Source organism: Grus americana, chromosome 2, assembly GCF_028858705.1.
Source record: "Grus americana isolate bGruAme1 chromosome 2, bGruAme1.mat, whole genome shotgun sequence".
NCBI lineage: Eukaryota > Metazoa > Chordata > Aves > Gruiformes > Gruidae > Grus > Grus americana.
Genome location: NC_072853.1, coordinates 158,923,904 through 158,944,629, shown reverse-complemented (window position 1 = coordinate 158,944,629; position 20,726 = coordinate 158,923,904). Strand labels below are relative to the sequence as shown.

General features: G+C 38.5%; 1 protein-coding gene across 3 annotated transcripts in view; it reads right to left on the bottom strand.

The window, feature by feature from the left end:
* PTPRN2 (protein tyrosine phosphatase receptor type N2) overlaps nucleotides 1-20,726 on the bottom strand; it is a 665,329-nt gene that overhangs the window by 30,279 nt on the left and 614,324 nt on the right. For all 3 annotated transcript variants that reach the window (XM_054817056.1, XM_054817058.1, XM_054817057.1), the window contains 3 exons: nucleotides 14,599-14,676; nucleotides 2,153-2,272; nucleotides 840-1,006 (listed from right to left, as the gene is read on the bottom strand). In XM_054817056.1, the coding sequence (XP_054673031.1) occupies nucleotides 840-1,006; nucleotides 2,153-2,272; nucleotides 14,599-14,676 (365 nt within the window). The remainder of the gene's footprint in view (nucleotides 1-839; nucleotides 1,007-2,152; nucleotides 2,273-14,598; nucleotides 14,677-20,726) is intronic.

The following is a 20,726-nucleotide window of genomic DNA, read 5'->3' as shown; positions in this document are numbered from 1 at the left end:
CGGCCGCTTGCAGATTGAGAACCAACTCCCCAAACCTCCCGGAGATTCTTTTCATTAGTCATAAGCGCATCGCTGTGGATTAGCTGATACACGCTAACACCTACACACGATGCACTGGGCACGGTTTGCAATCAAATGAAGATTATTTCACTCCAGTATTTATCATGCATGGCTTTAATTTTCAAATTAAAATTTAGATAGACACAGCAAACATTAGAGAAGGTGGTGCGGACTTTCACAGGTTTTGCCTCTGTATATTTGTATTTTAAAGCCACGTTGACTTTCTTTAAAATTCCAGAGGGTATGCTTTGTCAACATTTTCATCTGCTTTCTCAAATTTCCACCTTTCTGCAGCCAAAGAAAGTCTAGAGTCCTCACTGTTTGATCCTTATGAGCAAATGCTCCCACGGGAATGCTGTTATTATCATGACTCCATCGTGATTTTTTTTTTTTTTCAAGCATGCTCATCCTACATAATTTATATGTGAGATTCCTGCAATAAGGATCATAGGGGAGCCACACAAAAAGCCTGGAAGTTGCAGAATGGATAAATACTTGGAAAACAAAGAAACACAGAAGCACTGAAGAGCTGTACAAAGGGAAGAAAGGTGTCGATCTCTAAATGGGAAATGAGCATGTTTTAAAACCAGGCAACATCTATGTGCGAGACAACACTAAACATCAACCTACGGCAGATTTGTGTGTTAGTTTAGCGTTGTGGCATCACAGGCTGAGGACCCCCCTTTCAAATACGAAATAGTTAAAGGACAATTAAAAGGACAAGTTTAGTTCCTCAGGTCTGTATCGTCTTAAATGAACTGTCATACTTTGTGCTTTACCTGCGGAAATCCAGAAGTGATCTGGTGGAAGCAGGAACCCTCTGATCATTCCAGCTGAGGAAGTGGAACTGGGTCACTGTGCGGGTCTCGTTCGTCTGCAGGTTCTTCAGGTAGAAGCTCCTCACAAGGAAATCCTCGCACCAGATGTGCTCAGAGACAAGGTTTACCTACACCCCGCAGGAAAGAACAAAGGGAGATCAGCAATTTTGGTCGTAACCCACATCTTCAGGTTTGCAGGTGTAAGATATCGGGGATAAAGAAATTGCATGGAGGTTTTATTTTTATTAGTAAATTGGGCAGTGCTGGGAAAATATTTTTTTATTTAGCAATCAGTGGTGGTGTCAGGAAAGTGTTAGCTGCCACCGCTATTTTATTGAAAACAGAAAAAAATTCCCGACAGTTTTAATGCAAAAGGAAAAAAATCGCTAAATTGAAACTTTATATGGTTATATGAATACAAAAGACATGGCCTGAAAATATGTTAGACTGCCAGTTGCTCTCTATTTGGAAATGCCCGTAATGCATTGCCCAGGTCACTCTCAGAAGTCTTCAAAATCTCAGAGATTAATTCGCAGGAGAAGTGAAAAGTCAGTTTCTTCTGCTATGGAGAAAAATAAGCATTAAAAAATGCAGCTTCTTTGCCGAGTTCATCTTCTCAGAAAAAAAGTTTGTTCACATTTTGGTTTAAATAACTGTATTTCTTCACTTTTTCCTATTGTTAGTGTTTGGCATTGTGGTATTATTTTCTTTCTCTACTCGGCTGGACAACTGGAAAAATCTGACAGCCATTGTCAATGTTACATTGCAACAAAACTGTTGATACGATATTTTGGGCTAGAAATGTAAAGCAGAATATAAAAATATGTATTTGTTGTTGTGACTTAGGCAAGAGTTAAAAATAGATAGCGTTAATTACTGCAGCTATATAGAGGCTCTTCTACAAAGATATATGTATGGCTTTCCTAAAGCAAAATTCACTATTTCTAAAAATACTATTTTCCTATAAAATATAAATATGCGGTTTCATATTTCAACCACTTGCCAAACTGTTTGAAAACCAAAATTGTTGTCCTTTTTTTCATTGTAATACTCGGCTCATTATTCACTAGATTTTATTCCGCGGAAACTACCTTGCTATTAAAACTGCGCTTGAATTTTTTCTGTATCTAGAACTACCCAAAGGCACACCCGGTGTACTGAAGAGCCCTCAGCTCGACCTCCAGGTTAGATCGGCTTAAACATCATTTTGCCCCACATGAAATCAAGCCGTACACTTACTGTCACGTTCACAACCCGGTATTTTGTTTAGGTACCTCATAGATGTGGTAGAGGTTTGACCCTTCGTCTGGCCAATAGTGGTAGCACTGTTTGACTCCGTTTTCCGCGAGGGGTGTCAGCATGACAATAACGACACAGCCGTTCTCCCAGACCATCTGCAGACAAAGAAAGACACCGTGGCCACATTGTGACTGCCTAATTACTGCGTGACATGTATAATTACTGCACTCAGACACACAATCAAAATTTATTCCATTCACAGGAAATTTATTTCATTTTCATTAGACACTTTTACTCTGCAGCTGCTTTCAAATCCCTGAATAAACTGGCACCATATTTTGCAGGCGTCCATGAAATATTAAAGAATTTCCAGCGATTTCAATTTGGGTCTTCCACAAAATCTCTCCTCGTTCCTGGTACCGTGTTCAGCTGCTTTTCTGTCAAACTTTTAGACCCACAAAGGGAACACTGAACGGTGCTTGCAGAACCCACAACTATTTGGGATTTGATACTTAATACTAAACAGCATGGACCTAGTAAAGTTGCTTGTACTGAAACCTGTTTGTGTCCTCAACCTTCTTTCTTTTCACCGTTTGCCACATAGCAAAAGCTACTAAACCGCTGCATTGCTGAAACAATCGTAAAAGTTGCATCTGCACAACAGTGAAAAGAAAAAGGCAGGGAAAATCCAACCCAAATCTGTTTTTCCAGAAACATTTCAGATGGAGAAATCATCCCTCCAAAAGCACATTTACAAAAGATTTGTTGCAAATGTGTATTACTTTCTGTTCCTTCTTCCTCCTTCCTTTCTTCCTTTTTTTTGGTTTTCCTTCTGTATTCTTTATCTTTCCTTTATCTTTCCTTCTTTCATCTTTCCCCTTTCCTTTCCTTTCCTTTCCTTTCCTTTCCTTTCCTTTCCTTTCCTTTCCTTTCCTTTCCTTTCCTCTTTCCTCTTTCCTCTTTCCTCTTTCCTCTTTCCTCTTTCCTCTTTCCTTTCCTTTCCTTTCCTTTCCCTTTTTTCCATTCTTTCTTCCATGCCTCCCCTCCCTTCTCTTTTCTCTCTTTTCCCCTTTAACTTTCCTTTTTTTTTTTTTTCTTTTTTTTTTGTCTGGAGGTAGAAGGACAGTCCAACTCCTGCTGCAGACCGTGTGCTGAGCAGAGGTACAGCAGGAAGAGAGGAAAACACTCTATCTATCTTCACTACCAGCATGAGCACTTAATAATTCGGACCAGCTACAGAGCAGGATACAGGAACCCAGCGCATCCTCAACTAAAGGATTTGTGGATGTCTCCCACAAACAGCAGAGCAAGCAGAGATGCTCTGGTCTGGCGTATCTCTGTTCCAAACACAGCCCATGGCTAAACAAAAAGGCTCCTATGAATTAATACCAAGCAGCATAATCACTAAAAACTGTTGTTATTATTATGCTGTACATTGATGTTATATTTGCATACAACTTTCATTGTCTTTTTGCTAGCATATAAAATTACTGAATGAAGAGGAAACTGCTCTTTTTGTGAAGGGTTATGTTTATTTCACAGAAATATTTATAAGCAACTGTATTGACATGTAAATTTTGTAAACAAAAAAGGCCTTTGTCTAAACTGTGCAAAGATGAGATGATACATTCAATTCAAGGATTATTTTTTTTAATTACATATCAAATAAAAAGGTTTCCCATTCATGGATAATGATGTTGTCTTCTCTTTTAAGAATAGCTTGCATGTAGAGAAACAAATAACATTTTTCTTCCTTTTTTTTTTTTCATTTAGCAACATAATTAAAACAACTTTTAAAACCAGCTTAGAATTATTTACAGAAATCAATCTAGGGTTTGCACAGAATAGGGTTATTTATAATTTTGAACAGAAGTGGGGAAAAATTACAGTTGAATGTAACGAATAAAAATAATCTTATCTTCTTTCCCCGCCTTAAAAAGATTTTAACTAAAAATATCTGTAATCCACTCATCCTCCTGCTAAAAACTCACAATGCCACAAAACCGGCAAAAAATACTTTATGTTGACAGACAATTTATTTGAGAGACAGATGCAGATTTATCATTTGTGTCTTTTTTGTATTGCATTTGTTTTAGGCCACAGCTGGGAACCTTCTTTGTCTGTAAGGAAGATGATACAGCTTTCATTCATTCTAACGTAGTTTCACCTTTTTTAGTCAGCAAGCAGACTAAGATAAGAATTCCAAACATGTATCTTTAAAACTAGCCCCACTAAATCAGTACTTTCATCACATAACGATTTAATGTGCCTCTAGAAGGTATAGAAGCTCATTGAAGCCATTACGAAAATGAGGAGAAACACAGTTTTTATGAGTGTAATAAAAATACAATGATCTAGACTATAAACTAATCATCTAGCACTCTGCTTGTGCCACCCAAGTGTAACATTATAAAAGCCCACTCGTTTAGAGAGGAATCCTTACAGTTTGGCAACCCCGTTCATTGGTTCAAAGACACGGCATTTCATTAGAGAGGGGCTGTCTGCATCTCTGAAGATTTCATTAAGCATAAATCCAAATGAAAGTTAATTTAAACAAACAATTTCAAAGTTACTCTGGGGTATAATATTTCTTTTAGGTCATTGTGTGAAAATGTAGAAGTCAAATCTACTAAATCAAGAAGGCAATACAATCTAGTGCCGTCATCCCCGTTACAAGCGGTTGTCACTGCATCTCCTGTGCTTACCGGTGAGACGGGATTTTCACTAAGACTCACAGCCCATGACTGCGGGACTACAGCATTTTCTTTGTTTCCTTGATAACTTAAATATTAGACCGTCAGGTTGTTATCTGGATTTCTTTCCAAACCACACAGAAGCGCAGCGATTCAGAGGCAGTTCACAGAGTTTTATGTTGTTGCTTGTTCACCGCCCCATCTTTACTGTGGTGATGGGATTTCCAGAAGCCACATCTCCCAACACCTAACTCTTTGCTGCGCTCAGAGCTTCCAGACATGGCCACGTGCTAGAAACTGGCCCCAAGGAGTGTGTCTTTGTCACTGATGAAGGAACAGGTAGCACAGAGCTGGTCTGCACAATCCAAAACAGCCTTCGGAGAGGTGCCTCTGGTTGCCAAAGAGACATTTCAGCTGGGCTTGGAGAATAAAGGAGGAGGTTCAATTGCAAATTTGCAGTATTTCGCGGAATTCTGAACTTTGTATGCTTGCACAATTGAAAGTAAGTTAATATGTGTGTGATATAAGAATAAACAGAATATAAGGTGCTTAGGTTAGAAGTTTTTCTTTTCAGGTAGACCCCAGCAAAATTAAGCCTTAGACTCTAAGTGCCTATAAAAACTAAACATATTAAAAAATATTTTTATATATATATACACACACACATTATATAATACATATAATACATAAAACTAAACTTATTAAGATCACTTAGCACAGGCGGTTTCATATTTGTAATTTATGGTAATACTTCCACGAGAAGAAGAAATGTTGAATGGAGTCTTCTGAATGGAAGCCATAAAGTCTGAGTTACGTAGAGGAGCTCACTGCAGAGCTCTGCAATGCACGCTTTGCTGGAAAGGGAAGTGTGTAATTTTGTGTGACATGTCTACCTTCAGCCTATATGCCTAGAGAGTAACATGTTAATGATTTTTAATGAGGTTCTGCTGCATGCATCATTCTCAAAAACATTTCTTAGACAAGAATAACACCATCCCTCTCCATTTATTGCAAATTAAAGGCTGAATCCTACAACCCAAAGATGAGCAGTGCGTTTGACATCCGCAGGATTCCCTGTTGATGAAATCCACCATGTGTAGAGACCTCATGCTGTGGTTATCTAGCGTGCCAGTCCCATACAAAGGACTTCCGCATTGGGATGAACTATATTTAGTACGAATTACTTGCAAAGGAGCAGAGAATTGGTTTTTCAGGTAAGGAGAAAAATAAAGCCACAAATAGGAGAATCGGTGCCACAACACTGCCACAAATCCAATAAAACACCAGTTTTTGAAAGCTTGTGTTTTAAAATTCCCTTATTTGCTAGCTTGTAAATAAAATGGTTAATATGAATCCCTTTATTTTTTTCAGACATTTAATCATTTCTAAGCTTCTTTTTATAATGAATGACCCCCCCAAACCCCCTTTTCAGTTATTTTCTTCTTCAGTTTAGTGATGGGGAAATGACAAGACGTGCTCCGACCAGACACTCTTCTTTTAACGGGGACTAGTGGAGAACTTTCTAAAATGTGATGATTTAAATGTAGAAAATAGATGGGATAATCAGTTAAGTCCAGCCTGTTCACTAAAAATAACAGGCTAATCACACCAGCTGCTTTCTGGGAGAGATCTCCAGTAAACTAAAGAATTCTCCTTTTCAGTCTTTTAGGCGTCCCAAATAGTTGGTAAATGCTATTTGGAAAAACAGACAAACAAGCAAACAAAAATCGTTTCTAATGATAATCAAAACTCAACACGAATAAACACAACTCCGAAAACAAGAACAAAGCAAGGTACTAACCCTTGCTGGATCAGGCAATATTCATCCCATTACATCTCTTGAAAGTAATTAACTCAACTGTGACTTCTTTCAAGTTCTCCATTGGAAACAGGAAACACTGTATTGTAGTCAGAAAACGGTATTTTCTAGAATATTTTAAAACCAAACCCCAATGTTTTAATGGGTTAAAAAAAGAGGGAGGGGGATCTTTTAACTGAAAAAAACCCCAAAATACTGGGGGGGGAATTTAGATTTTTGTTATCAACTAGAACTTCACAATGTATACCAGTCAAAAAGCAACCTTTTTTGCAAAACATTTTGGTTGAAAATGACTTATCATTTTGATATGAAATGGGTCAAATCTGGCAAAGTCAGAATTGCCATTTGCAAAGCCATGGCTGTGCCAGACAGCTAAGCAAATCTGTAGGTTGAAAAATTAACCATCAACAATCTGTATTTAATTAAAAAATATCTGACTCTTGCAGTTGAAACGACGGCTTCAGAGAGGACCATATATAAATACGTGGTTGTCAGACTGGCTCCATGTGTTATGTCCCTGCTCTTGCAGCAACGCTTGTTTGGAAGTCAATGGGAAAGGCAAACTCAAGATGACTGTATGTGTTGCAATACCTTCTGCTTTCTCAGAGAGACATAAACTGCTCTTATGCTTCTCAGTAGACTCCTAACTCAAGCCTTATAATTAAATAATTTAAATATGAGCACTACTTAGTATTGCAGTGCTGGCAAAACCACATTAAGGAGGGACAGTTCACCAAAATCACCAGTAATTAGCTTGTCACTTCAGTATTGGAAAGGTGGAACCTAAACAATAAAGGGACAGAAATTTTCAAAGGACCACTTCTAAGTACTTTCTCCAACTGGAGCCATAATTAGAAGTAAGCATGGTAAACGCACACTTCTTTACTGAACGCCTATGGAATTCCTAATGCTGTATTTATTTCACGTGGCTTGACAAGTTACTAGAGCTCTAGGGGCTACTGTTCTGTGCCTATCTCTCCCTTGCTGTTTTTCTTTTATTAAATTAAAATATGCATATTTTACACATTGAATTGCTTTGTGTCGCTTTTCATCTGCTCTTCTTTCTGAAGGTGAGAACTGATTAGACATGCAGGAAGTCCCATTCCAGGCAAGGAAAATAAAACTTGGGAATCAAGACTGCTTGAAAGCACTGTGTTCTGCACAGAAGAACAAAATGCAGAAAAATAATTTAGCCTGTAAATTAATTTCAGCACTCACAAAACATGCTGAACTGGGAGCGCAGAAACCAGCAATTAGAGGAGGGGAGGGTTTGGTACAGTTGTTCTTACTCAGCCCATGGGCTTGGAACACCGATTTTGCAGGGAGACTCATTCAGCTACAGGGACATGGTCTTCTGCCCACTGGGATTTGCCCTTGGAGATCACTGATGACTAATCCTTTTGACATAGGAAACAATCAACTGAGAGTATTTTGTATTTCTTTTGTTGAATTCAAAAACTGGAAGAGAAAAGCAAGTGCTGCCAAACAGACATGCAAAGATTTATCATGTCCTGAAGACTGCAACTCAGGAATTGGGTTCTTAACATGCTGGTGTGATCTGGGAAGAGAACAATGGTCAGTTTTTGAACTGATAATATATTCCTAATATGGGTAGAGAAAAATTATTCGAAAAATATTTTTAAATTAAGAAATGCAGGACTGAGGGCAACGAAGAGCAAATGGCAACCGAACTCCCTGGCTCGGATTAGGGCTCTGGTCTTTATTCTTGGGGCTCTTTCTGCACTTTACATTTAATAGTCTTGCAATAAAAACAGAAAATAATCAAAGGAGCAGAGAGGAGGTGTCCCCACTCCCCATAATCGCAACGCTGTAAACCTCCACTCCAGTGGGCTTTCCTTCCGTTTGCCGGCAATAGATGCCCTGCTTTAACAAAAACGGTGAAGAGCATTCCCAATTTCAAGAATATTTCATGTATTGGCAAATAGTGGAGGAAAGATGGGGTAATGAAAAGCGCATGTTTGATGCAGAACATGTAGGATGAAGCTCCTTCTCGCTTCCTAGAGGAGCATCCTAACCACAGAGGGGCAGCACCTGAAGTCTGCCTTCCTGGTCCTGTGTCCCACTCAGTGGTGCTCATGAGTGGTGTCTGCTCTGTCACCCTTGCCAGACTGGAGCCCTCCAGGGACTAAGGCGTCTGGGGAACTATCTAGCTTGAGCTACAGATCTACTCCAGCAAAAGCCTGAATTTTCTGGTCCAAACTACAAGTGTTGACTGTATTTAATCTCATGGCTTACTGTTGTAGGTGCTTTGAACCTTATTAAGCATCTGCAAAATGAGGAAAATTATATTCCTCTACTCCTTCTGTAGAAGTTATATAATGTTCATACACTTCTTAACTATCTTGGTCATGGAGGGAGGACATCACAGAAAGACAAAAAATTCTTAAATAAATAAATATATATCACGTGATTTGATTTTCTAAGGCAACTAAGAAGCACATCCTCTTAAGCCACTTGGAATTGCCTGATCCCCCCCCGTCTATTTCACTTAATACGATAAAATAAAAAACATGCAAGTGTGCTTTACTCTAAAAAGGGGGAGGGGAAAGAAGGGCAAATGTGGGTAGACTTATGAAAGCAAGGCATAATGTGGGGTGTTTTCCAGAGGGAAAAATTATGGCCTCCTACAGAAATCTCCGTTTGGAGACAACAAACCTTAGCAGACACGCAATTTATAAACCTGGCTTAATTAAGAACAATTTTTCAGTGCAAAGACGGTTGGTTCTAAATATTCTAACTCCTAGGAACAGTTTTTTGCATATTATCATCCCTTGCTTCTTAGAATACTTTGCAAGTTAAGACATGTACTTCATGTCAAATACTTCATGGAATTATAACCCAGCACATACGGAAAATAATAAAATTTTATGCCTCCAGAATTATTCACAACATGGAACTCCTGCTGCGAAAACTTGTTATAGATCAGAAATGTTCTACATCCTCTTTCTTTTGAATTATGTTCAAAGAGATGTTGAATTTTAATAGTGTTATGTGAAAGAGCTGAGTGAAATCTCACTGAAGCTGCTGGACAAAATCATCACCTTTCATTCACGATAAATGTAAGAAACAAGCAAACTCTTTTATGGAGCCTGATAACTGAAATTACAGAAGTTATCATCAAAAACGAGAGAAACGTGAAGCATATGGACCCATGAGTTTCTCTAGAAACTGATATGCTTAATGCAGAGAGAGAGGCATTAATCAAGGCAAGATGATTAATCCAGATAAGCAGCAAAAATGTGTAAAAGGAATAAAGAAACCACCAGCACAGCTCGACAAACTAGCATTGTGATCCTGGTAGAAGAAAAGCTGAAAGAGAGGTTGGGGGTAAAACACTGGGTGAATGAGGTTTGGAAAAAAGAAGTTATTGCCTGTTATTTTATTCTGCCTTTGTTCAAGGAAATAAAACTCTGTACTTTCTTTGTAAATAAAATGGAACTATATCAAAGCAAACCCTATCCTGAGGATGAATTCTTTTTCCAGCTGAGAAGAAAACAACCCACAGACCTGGCAAATTGTTTAACCACTCAGGTAAAAATGGATTAATACCATGTGAGGAGAGGCATCCAGTTTTCAAGAAAGGGAATCGTGAGGTGGAATTCCCACTGAACTAAAATAGAATCAATGAAGGAGGTAACTCTCAGAAATAGTAATTGGTAAAAAGAGATGAAAACAAGACCAGATGAAATTAAAAGAAGACTTAAATCAGCTGGAGGCTTTTCAAAATTAATTAAAGTAGTAGCTGGAAAATTTCCAGAGCGGTCTAAGAGATGACATTCAGGCAGAGATGAAATCTCTGCTTGAGCCGCAAACACAGAGTATCCAGACAGATTAGGAAGCCCTGTGGCAAAACAGATCAATGAGATGACTGACAACACAACTCCTGCAGGCTAGAAAGTTTTCAAAGAAATAGGTAAGCCAAGAAAGTTGGAACTAACTTGGCACTTGCTGACTTAGACGAGCTATGCCAAGACTACAAAGAGCTGGAGAAGTAAACTGGAGGGACACAGACAACTGTGAGAAGTTCATGCCTGGAAGTGGCCTTACACCATTAGAAAAGCCAGAGTAAGACTCTTGCCTTTTTTACCATTATTATTTTTACAACATATACAAAATTTGTTTCAACAGCACTTGAAAATGACCAACATACAGGAGTTTGGACTATCTCCAGCTCAAAAACTGCAACTTTGAAACAAAAACAAAAAGCTAATCTCTCTCAGGTCAACATGAAAACCCGAATGAATAGAAAGATGTACAGAAAATGCTGAGTCTACCGGCCAGCTCTTGGGACCCAAGATAGATGGTGCTGAAGAACACTACCTGCCCTTCTTCCTCACCTTACCAAAGAGGACATAATCGTCTAAGTGGTCACTAGAGAGATGACTGAAACTGGCCTCCCTCCAGTCCCATAGCAGTACTACGCATAGATCTGCTCACCAGTAGCAAGCATGCTAAACAAGATAAGCCTAGACAAAGCATCATCAATGCTTTATCAAAAAGCTTTGCCCAGTTTGGGAAAGAGAAGACACTGAGCTAGCCACGATCTTTGTTCAGATCTGGGCAACTTGAAAACAGTAAATGGGAGTTTGATTGCTGAGTGTCTAATAGCGTTTGCACAAAAATACTGGGCACTGGATCAATGTAGCAGGTTTTAGAGGGGCCTGCCAATAAAACTAGGAAAAAAATTATCCAAAACTAAATCATCTGTTTGGTCTTAAATAGAGATAATGGATGTGACCACATGATCATGTGGATGACAGACATGAAGAGCAACAGACTTTAGAGCTCAGGAACTGAGTTTCTTTTGGAAGAAGCTTTCTCCAGCCACATCTGTAGCCTTGTTCCTCACCAAGAGGCATTTGGTCTATCGGACCACTGACCAGTTGATCTAAAGTAAAACCTACAGACTAAGTACTGTGACACCCTACAAATCTATTCCACACTGCTTGCTAATGTAGACATAGTCACTGATGGGTGGAAGAATCTAATGCAAGTTTAAGGGAAACTAGGTTTAGAAACTGTGTCTCTGGAATTTGACCATGAAATCTAGAGAGTCAGGACAAATCAGGAGCAGTTCGGATTTCATTACAGATATCAGCTGTGTTGTAAATGCCAAGAAAGCTGTCTTACACTTTCAAGTAAAACAAATGCTTTGTAGACAAATGTTTTCTAGAAATCATCTTGAAATGCCTACAGGACTGGAAACAATTATAAGAGTTTCTTGCTGGGGTAGCCTTTCAGCCAACATAAAACGGAGTGGCAGATGCCCACTATGCAACTAGGCTTTTGGGAGTCTTACCAGCTAAGTCTCTGCAAAAATAGGAACCAATACATCTAGTAAAAATTGCCATAGAAGGTGATGCCAAGCTCCAAGAGTTTCTGCTGGACTTGCTAAAGCATGACATTGTGCATTTAGAGAAGGAACAGCAGAATAGTCCCAGGTCTCTCTGGAGTCAGTCACTCTTCTCACTATCAGTCAGAGAACTGCTTCACTGAGCACAAAAGGGGGAAAAAGCAACACAGCAACAGCTGGTATAAGTGGAGGAGGGAGAGGGAGGAGAACCACTGAGAAGATGTATCAGGAATGAATAATTGAATCTTTAAACAATCCCTGGTGGCAGCACCATGGTCTGTATAAACTACAGAAAACTGTATTCAAGTAAACATCAAAGGATTCTGCCCTGACCAGAGTTAATACTCTATTTTCCATAGCAAGTTCACGTTTCCCTGCTTTAACTTAAAATAGGTACTATTAGGTGAAAAAATGGATGTAAACTTTGCTCCTGCATCTGGACATAAACCGCAACAACTTCAAGCCATGGCTTTTGACTTGTACAATGGACCTACTACATTTCAGCAGCTACGGATGCGGTGTTCTGTGCGGAGTCAGTCTCTCTTGGGCTGTTTATTACACCTGGTTGATACCCTGGGCCACGTAAAAAGCTTGGGACAGGAACCAGCACATTGACATGTGATCTGTAGGAAGGGTGATGGACCAATCTGACATAGGTAGATTGTTACGTTGAAGTGACAGACAATATCAAAATAAATAAGAAATGAACTTTTCTATGGCATCTAATAGAAGAAAACAATAAAAGAATATCGCATCAAAAATGGACACATAGCCACACTTGAGCAGAAGCTGAACCATGGTTGCCAAATGGTGGAGATGTTTACAGCACATCTGGTGGGGACATGGAGTGAACTTTCACTGACGGATAATTGGGAGGAGAAATACCTAAAAAGAGCAGAAGGACAGTGAAGACTCTCCTGTCGCAAATAGCATGAAGAAAGAAAGTCAAGAAAGAGACCTTTTGAGTACGAACTTGGAATTAAAGAGATTTGATCACAGAACAAAGAGATGACGTTTCGGTTCTAGCCTCTGTGTCTGTGCAAACAGGTTGCCTAACTGTTCAAGTTGGAATAGGAGAAGAGCAAAATACATCTTTCATGCTATGTTTGTATGATTATTTCTGATTTCTGCGTTAGCAGCAATGATTATACAAAGTGTCCTTTAAAAATGAGAACATACTTCTTTTCAATATGTGAAGGTACAGTTACAGGTAAAAACATGCAAAATATAAATATACAAATATGCAAAAATATACCATTAAAAACCCTGTGCCTTAGGAATCATAGAATATAATTACAGAATAACTAATGTGGTATTTGATTTTGCCTGTTTAACTTAAGAAACACATTTTCAAGTATCATGCGTGTGATAAGGAATCCACCTGCCAAGGAAAAAAAGATAAGCCTTCTCAATTGTGTCTAACTGCCAAATAGTGAAGACAAAAATTACAAGTTACTTGAAAATTTAAGCCAGACCAACAGTTCAACTGACTTCAAGCAGAAAGCATTTGCTCTGCACTTCTACAAACCAGTCCCAAAATATCTCAGACTGAGCATTTAAATATCTAGGCACTCAAAATCAAACAAACTTTTTGAAAATGTCCCGATTCCTCATCAGAAACAGTAGGAAATTGTGACATGAAAAGTGCCTTCAATAGGGATCAGTTAACACTTTCTAATCATAGCCCAAGTGATGCAGATGGAGAGAGACGATGATATCAGCTGATGCAAGCTCCTAAAATACAATGACACTTCCGAAATTTTTACATAGATATTCTTTATCTTCAGAACAAATGTTTCTAAATTCATAATGCAAAACAAAAAAATAAAACCATATGTTCGTGTTGATAATAAGCCCCAGTTGGCCTCCTCCCCAAAGAGCTTCAGTAGGCTTCCAGGCACACTTTTACACTTACAAAGGAACACCTAACGCAGCACATCCGTCACACAATCGCGCACACCTAGCCTGGCGGTGCGTGTATGTCTAAATCTCAGAGCTGCACGAGCACATAAAAAAAAAATAAACTCGTATTTGTGCATCAGTAACTACTGCCTTTAGCCCCCATCCTGCAAAATATTAGGCACCTACTTAACTTTATGCAGCAGGGTCTTAACTTAGCCTTTAACTCAACTACCTGTGATATGGAAAATACATAAGTATTTAAGCATTTTGGGGAACTGGGACATGTGAGAGGTAGGTTTCAATGGAAAAATTCATGGCACATAGTGTTAGGTTCTTTTTGATCTGGAGAGTGACAATGAATTCTGCCTACACTCTTAAGAAGGTCAGGCCCTCTGAAAATCATCCAGTCCTTGGCAGTAGTTTAATTACGGAGACCTGGCACTAAAATATGAATACTGTGGCCTAAGGTTTTCAATATAATTTCCAGATCAACTGTTCTTTAGCAGAGCTTGTCATATACATAAATGGCTTGAATATCCATGTACTAGATTTTATGAAGACATTTGAACCAAGGTTTTTCCACCTATTGCGACTCAAGCACAACATATTTTTATACACCTTACATTTCCAGAAGCACAGGAAAACAATTGACTTGTAACATAAATTCCATTTTCAGAGAGATGTTTAACTTACCTGCCAGAAGTCAGCGACAGTAGCAGGTAGAGGGCCCTGGGTGGCAATATATGCAGGGTTTCGGGGGTCATGGTCCATCTGGAATACAAAAAGAGAACACAGACTGGATTTATTTAAAAGAAAATCCCTTGCTGTGTTAGAGACAGAAAGTATGCGAGGGCAGAAACAAGGGACTTCCTAAAGGACTGTCATGTCCCTCCATCCTTTATTGGCAAGCAAAGAATTTTATTTCTAAAGTCAGAGGAGAACTTTTTCCACAAAAGACTGATGCTACCAGATGAATACGAGCACACATGACGAGCAATGTCCTATGTCCTCGATATGCAGTGTAAGATCATTTATGGGGGTTGACAAAGGCATTTATTTGAGATCAGTACTCGTGGTTTCATAGCAACCTAGGAGCCATTTGAAACATTTTTCTACACTGAGTGTTAAGAATGCTCCACACATCTAAATATGTTCTCCATTTCCACTGTGCCAGTCAAGGGCACATGTAACTAAAAAACAGCAAAAATGGGGAACAAATTCAGTTTCTGGCTTTTTCTGGTTAGCTGATTTATCTAAATGCATGGATTTGGCCTCAATAGAGGACGTTCTGCTTAAAGACCTTAATTATTACATTTAATTCAAGGAGCAGAAAATTCACTGAGCACAAAAAATAAAGAATCTAAGAAACAAAGCCATCAAGAGTAAATAGGATTAGAGTGTTACAATGAATGTTTTCGAACTGATGGGTGGTTTTCTTGGTTCTAAATCTTAGGACCCATTCTGCTGAAAAAGAAGATCTGCTGATAGGATTAACAAACAAACAAACTCATTCTAACCCTGAACTGGGCGAGACAAAACTGAACATAAAGAAAAGAGACCCAGTTCAGCTCTCAGATTTGTGGGTGTGACTCAGTGACACTGAAGTCGCCGAGAGTTAACTTATACCCATGTAGCTGAAGGCAGAATTTGTCTCAATACACAATTCTGTTCTATAAGTAAAGATCTGAATAAGAATGAATGCGATTCACATTTGCATTAACAGGCATCTACTGAATTTATTCATAGCCTATCAAAATTTTCAGTGATGGTACATGTCAGTGTAAAAGAAGGCACCTCATAATTATGTGCAACATAAAAGAGGGAAGAACCATAAAAGAACAGATGTAAGTTATTCTAACAGAACAACAATATGATGAATGTTGCAAAAAGGAAGAGAATACTTTTATGTTTCTAATTTTCTGATGTATAATTAAGCCGGACTTAACATTAAAATTCTCCATGACAACACAACACAGGTAAAATGAAGTCACTGAATCCATTTAGAATAAAAGCTGACTTCTGATTCACCACCCATAGTTATAAAAAACCTTGACCAGGATGTCTATAATACCATCATTTTATTCTGAACTTCATTGAGATGCTTCTCTGATCAGCAAATAACTCTTCACAACAAGCAATTGCTCACAACAAATTTCAACCTTGTTTTCTTTGCCTTTTGACAAAAGCAATTCTGATAGCAGGACATTTACAACTGGGTATTTTGAGATCAGGGAAAAACTAGCTTTCTTCAGGAAGCAGTATTAGCAAAAAACCCCTTAGGAACCATTTCAAAATGGGAACGTTTTTTTGTCTTTGTAAGAATTGAGACACTGAACTAAACACAGCTGAAAACAACAGCAAATGTGATTAAGCAAAGTCAGGCTTAAAGGGTTTTTTTGCTCCATTATGGTTGAAATAATTTCTGTTGTTGTTTTGTTTTGAATCCCATAGAGATCTGTAGGATTTAATCATGTGCTTAAATGCTTTCCTATGCTGGAACTAAAAATCTTAGCTTAGAAAAATTGACCTGCACCGAAGAGGACTGGCTGCTCCCAGTGGAAACTGTTGTAGGCTGCATCCACTTGAAAATGATGTCACTTGTCTCACAGGCGAGAGCCTGACTTGGAAATGTAACCAACAGTGAATACCCCAACTTCAGAAAAATATTAATTTACTTTTAATTTCTTCTTAAACTAAATCCTTTTGTAGGTAGGCATGCCAGAAAACAAAGGCAGAAGAAATCAAGGATGATGCAAATAGCGCTGTCATGGAGGAAATAATTCTCAACATTCAGCTGATAAATCAGGAATAGGCCAATCTTGGCATTTCAGCATTAATCAACCTCTGTCACAAAGGTGCTGTTGGAACGTGGCAAACATTACAATAAGCACAGAGTAGTGAAGTGTATCAGCAGTTTAACAATAATTCAAAAGACAATTACAATTATTACATTCCAAGCACATTGTGTTGCACAGAAAACAATTATGAGCAGAAACTCTTCTTGCTTGGAGCAAATAGAAGATGGCAGAAAGTCCTATCACACTATTAAATGATCTTTAACTGAACAAAAATAAGAGCAAAGATTAAACTAATTAAATGAAATTCCTGGTTTCATCAATTTTCTATTATATGTACTGTTTTAAAGGCCACATATTTCAAGAAAAGTCTGAGAAATCAGTACTCTGGTCACATTCAATTTAATGTGAGTAGGTGACTGCAAGGGACGGTTCTTGAATGTTTTTGTTACGTTCTTTTTTATTCTCTCCAGGTCACAAAGAACACCAACAGCATCTTAATCTATCAAAGTTAACAAAAGTTTGAATAAAGAAATAAAGTCAGTAATGGGGTTTAAACTAACTAATCAAGGACCAAGTAAAAGGCTTTTTTTTTATGTCAGTAGTCATTATCTTCTTTCAAGGATCCCTCAGATTTCTCACTTCACGAAAATAAAACAGAAAATGTATTCTCCAGAGAAGAATTGAGAACAGCAGGCTTCATACTATCAAGTATTAAAACAAAAAATTGTCTGTTTGCTAACATTTTACATCGGAACAACCTTCAGAAATCACCCTAATAGTAATTCTTCAAAAAGAACAAGTTTTTCCCCTCTGTGTCCCCATCAAAACACAAAGTTCACAAGGCTTACATCAGAACTGGATCGCACAGTCATTTTTGGAAAGAAAAAGCTGCAATTATTACAACTGTTCTGCTATGGTGGAATTCTCGTTTTCTGCTGCAGTACAACAAAGGCAAGTCTGGTGAGAATGTTTCAATCTAGTTTTCCGTGATTTTGTATTAAGGAAAGAAAAGGATCAAGGATTACCACGACTGACCGTGCAATTGGCTGTGGTGATTTCCATCACTACCAATACCAAATCTGAATGGAAACAAAAGGAGGAGCATTCAGATTTCTTGGTGGAAAAGAAAAGCTACAGAAAATTTTAGTGGCATGACTTGTGTTTTTCTACAGGGTTTTGTAATATTTGTTGACTTACAGTATCTTAAAGTAGGAAAATATATAAAGAACACAGTATCACAATTAGTTGCACCTTTGTTAAATTAATATCAGACCACAATTCCACCTTTGCTCTACTAGAGAATAAAAGCTAGTTTTTCCTTCAAGAGTTCTACTATGCAGTTGCCTTATTGTAGGACTTTGCAAGGATTCCCTGAAGAACTCTGAATTTTGTTGAGTTTTTAGACAGAGATCGTGCTGCTGCATGATTTCACTGATAAGGCTGATAAAATACAGCAGAATCAATACATTCTGGGAGTAAATCCTCAAATTTATTGTATTTGGACTTGAGAGTGGTACATACAGATTCTTGTTTAGTAGTCTGCTAAAACTGTAAACTGAAGTAGAAGTGTCAATAGGCACCAATGACCATTTTGAAGTCTTGTGTAAATGATACACCGATTCATTCCTGCCCTTTACCTTCCCTCTCAGCTTGTCAGATCCTTACTTTCCACACAGAAAGATGCTGGGTGAGATGTGGTCTCAGTCATACCATATTTACCTTGATCTAAATCCTCTGAGTCCAGCTGAAATATTCCTAAGTCATACGAGATCAGAATGAGATCCAGTGTAGACTAAGTATGACGGAAAGAAGTTGAACTCCGATTAACACCTTAAAAATTTGTATGGATTCAAACTGCTGGGTAGTTTCCAGATTTAATATGTTTATAATGCCAATAAAATCTACTTTCATACATGCATTTATTACACGGAGTAGAGACAGTAACTAAAAGTAAAAAAAAAATATTTGTTTATGTAAAAGAAAGCATATCCAGCAAATGCAGATGAACTTTGTAATCACACTCATCTCAGCTTTAAAATTAAAAAGGTAGGTTAGTCCTCATCTTCATGTTTGAATTAAAATTTAAAACACTTTTTAAATCCTTCCTTTAAAACCCCTAATGGAATGAAAAAAGTAAATCTGGTTGTGAATGCCATTATGAATTTCAGAGTCTATTCTTGGTGATGAAATTTGTATGCTGTGTTTGAACAAACTGTCATGCTAATGACATTCCCCAGTCTGGTGTCTTCAATAATAAGCAAACTGAGTTTTTTAAATGTAGTTGATGGGATTTTTTCTCTCTCAGACACCCTATGAGGAAAAACAGAATTCCCATTTACTTTCATGACCTCTGATTTAAAAGCAAAGATTGCACATTATTTACTACTGGATGATTTTCCCGAAATTTAATGAGGACTAAGTACAAATATGACAGATGTAATTATCACAGTTTTATTCTGCACAGTCAGGGTCTCCTTGTGCTGTAATTGCAAGCCTTTCATTCAGCTGCCGATAGCAGAGTTATTATCATAGTACTTTATGTTATTTCAGAGAGGAGGGAAACAGATTTCTACCCCACTTTTACCCTGCAAATTCTCCTAAGGACTCATTTTGCCTGGCCTCACGCTACAGTGAAGTTAAAGACCTACGGGAAGAACTTGGACTAAATCTCTGCTGATTCTCCTTACCCACTCCCAGCCGTGGTTAGGCCATCAATCTAACCCCAGTTTTCACAACATATTGGATGGAAAGGAGGTCTTGAGGGGGGTAGCATTTTTTAAAAGGAAGAAACATGTGGGCAGGTGGCCAGCTCATTGTCTAGCACAGGGATTTTTTTACGGTGTACTGCTGCACTCATTTAGACTTAAGTTAAGGTTGAGTGAGCCCCAGCTGGAGACTGGACCACTGACCCCGAAGCTGGAGATACCCAGCGGCATGTACACGACTGGAAGCCTCCCTTTCCGAAGCTCAAAAATAATTACTTTATTTTATACTCTTCCTTCACCAGACAGCTCACACGCGCAGAGAGGAAAAATCCTCTTCCAGTCAGTTCAGACCATACTGATCCCGTGCTATGAATGCCCATCTTGCAGCTCGCTACAATGCTCGCTCCTAACCCAAGCGCTGCAAGGCGCAAACGCACCAGGAACATCACTGTATTGACATGATAATTACTGAGGTTATTTAAGTTGAAAGGCAACACTCTGAAGGAAAGAAATGGTAGGATTTTTGCAAGAGCGAATAAAGGCAGACTTACTGGTACTCCACATCCACTGTACGCTTACAAAGATGTTGATTAAGTGTGTGTCTGCTAACAGAAAAGATCTCAAATAAACAGCAGTAGTAATAGCATGTGTGCCCAGCTCAGGCTGCAAGAGCTGTACAGCCACAGTAAATATTGCAGGATCAAGCGCCCAATATAATATTCCAGTAGGCTTCTGAGGTGGGGAGAACAGAGACTGAATGTCTCTGCCACTGCTATATTCTACCTCATTATATGAAAACTACACCAGATTAACAAATACATTTATGCTAACCTGAAGATATTTAATTTGTCTTTAAATGAAACAGTTTGCAGGGAAACTTTCCAAAGCATGGGCTTGGAAAGTAGTGATTTCCTCCTACCAACCTCCCACTGCATCACCTTCAGGAAACACACATTTTCTCTGTTGCTTTCGAAACAGCAAAATGCTGTTGACTTAGTGAAACAAACTCACAAAACCGTCCGGAGCATCTCTTTCCTTGGAATAACAGGTCACCTACCCAAGCGTGGGCTGTGGCACTCCTTCCCACACAGTAGGGTCCCTATCCTACCACGATGAAGAGGAACTCAAGAGTTTCTCCTGGCAGTATTTCATGGCTATGCAAGATACTGGGTGCTTGTCCCACCCCGATGAAACCCTTGTGCACCCACTTATCTCTGAGCGTAGAAATATTTCTGTAAGAGATATAGAGACAACCGTAAGAATTTTGCTTCATCAGTGTGACTTGTTTTATTGGATAACACTCCTGAGTTTGGGAAAG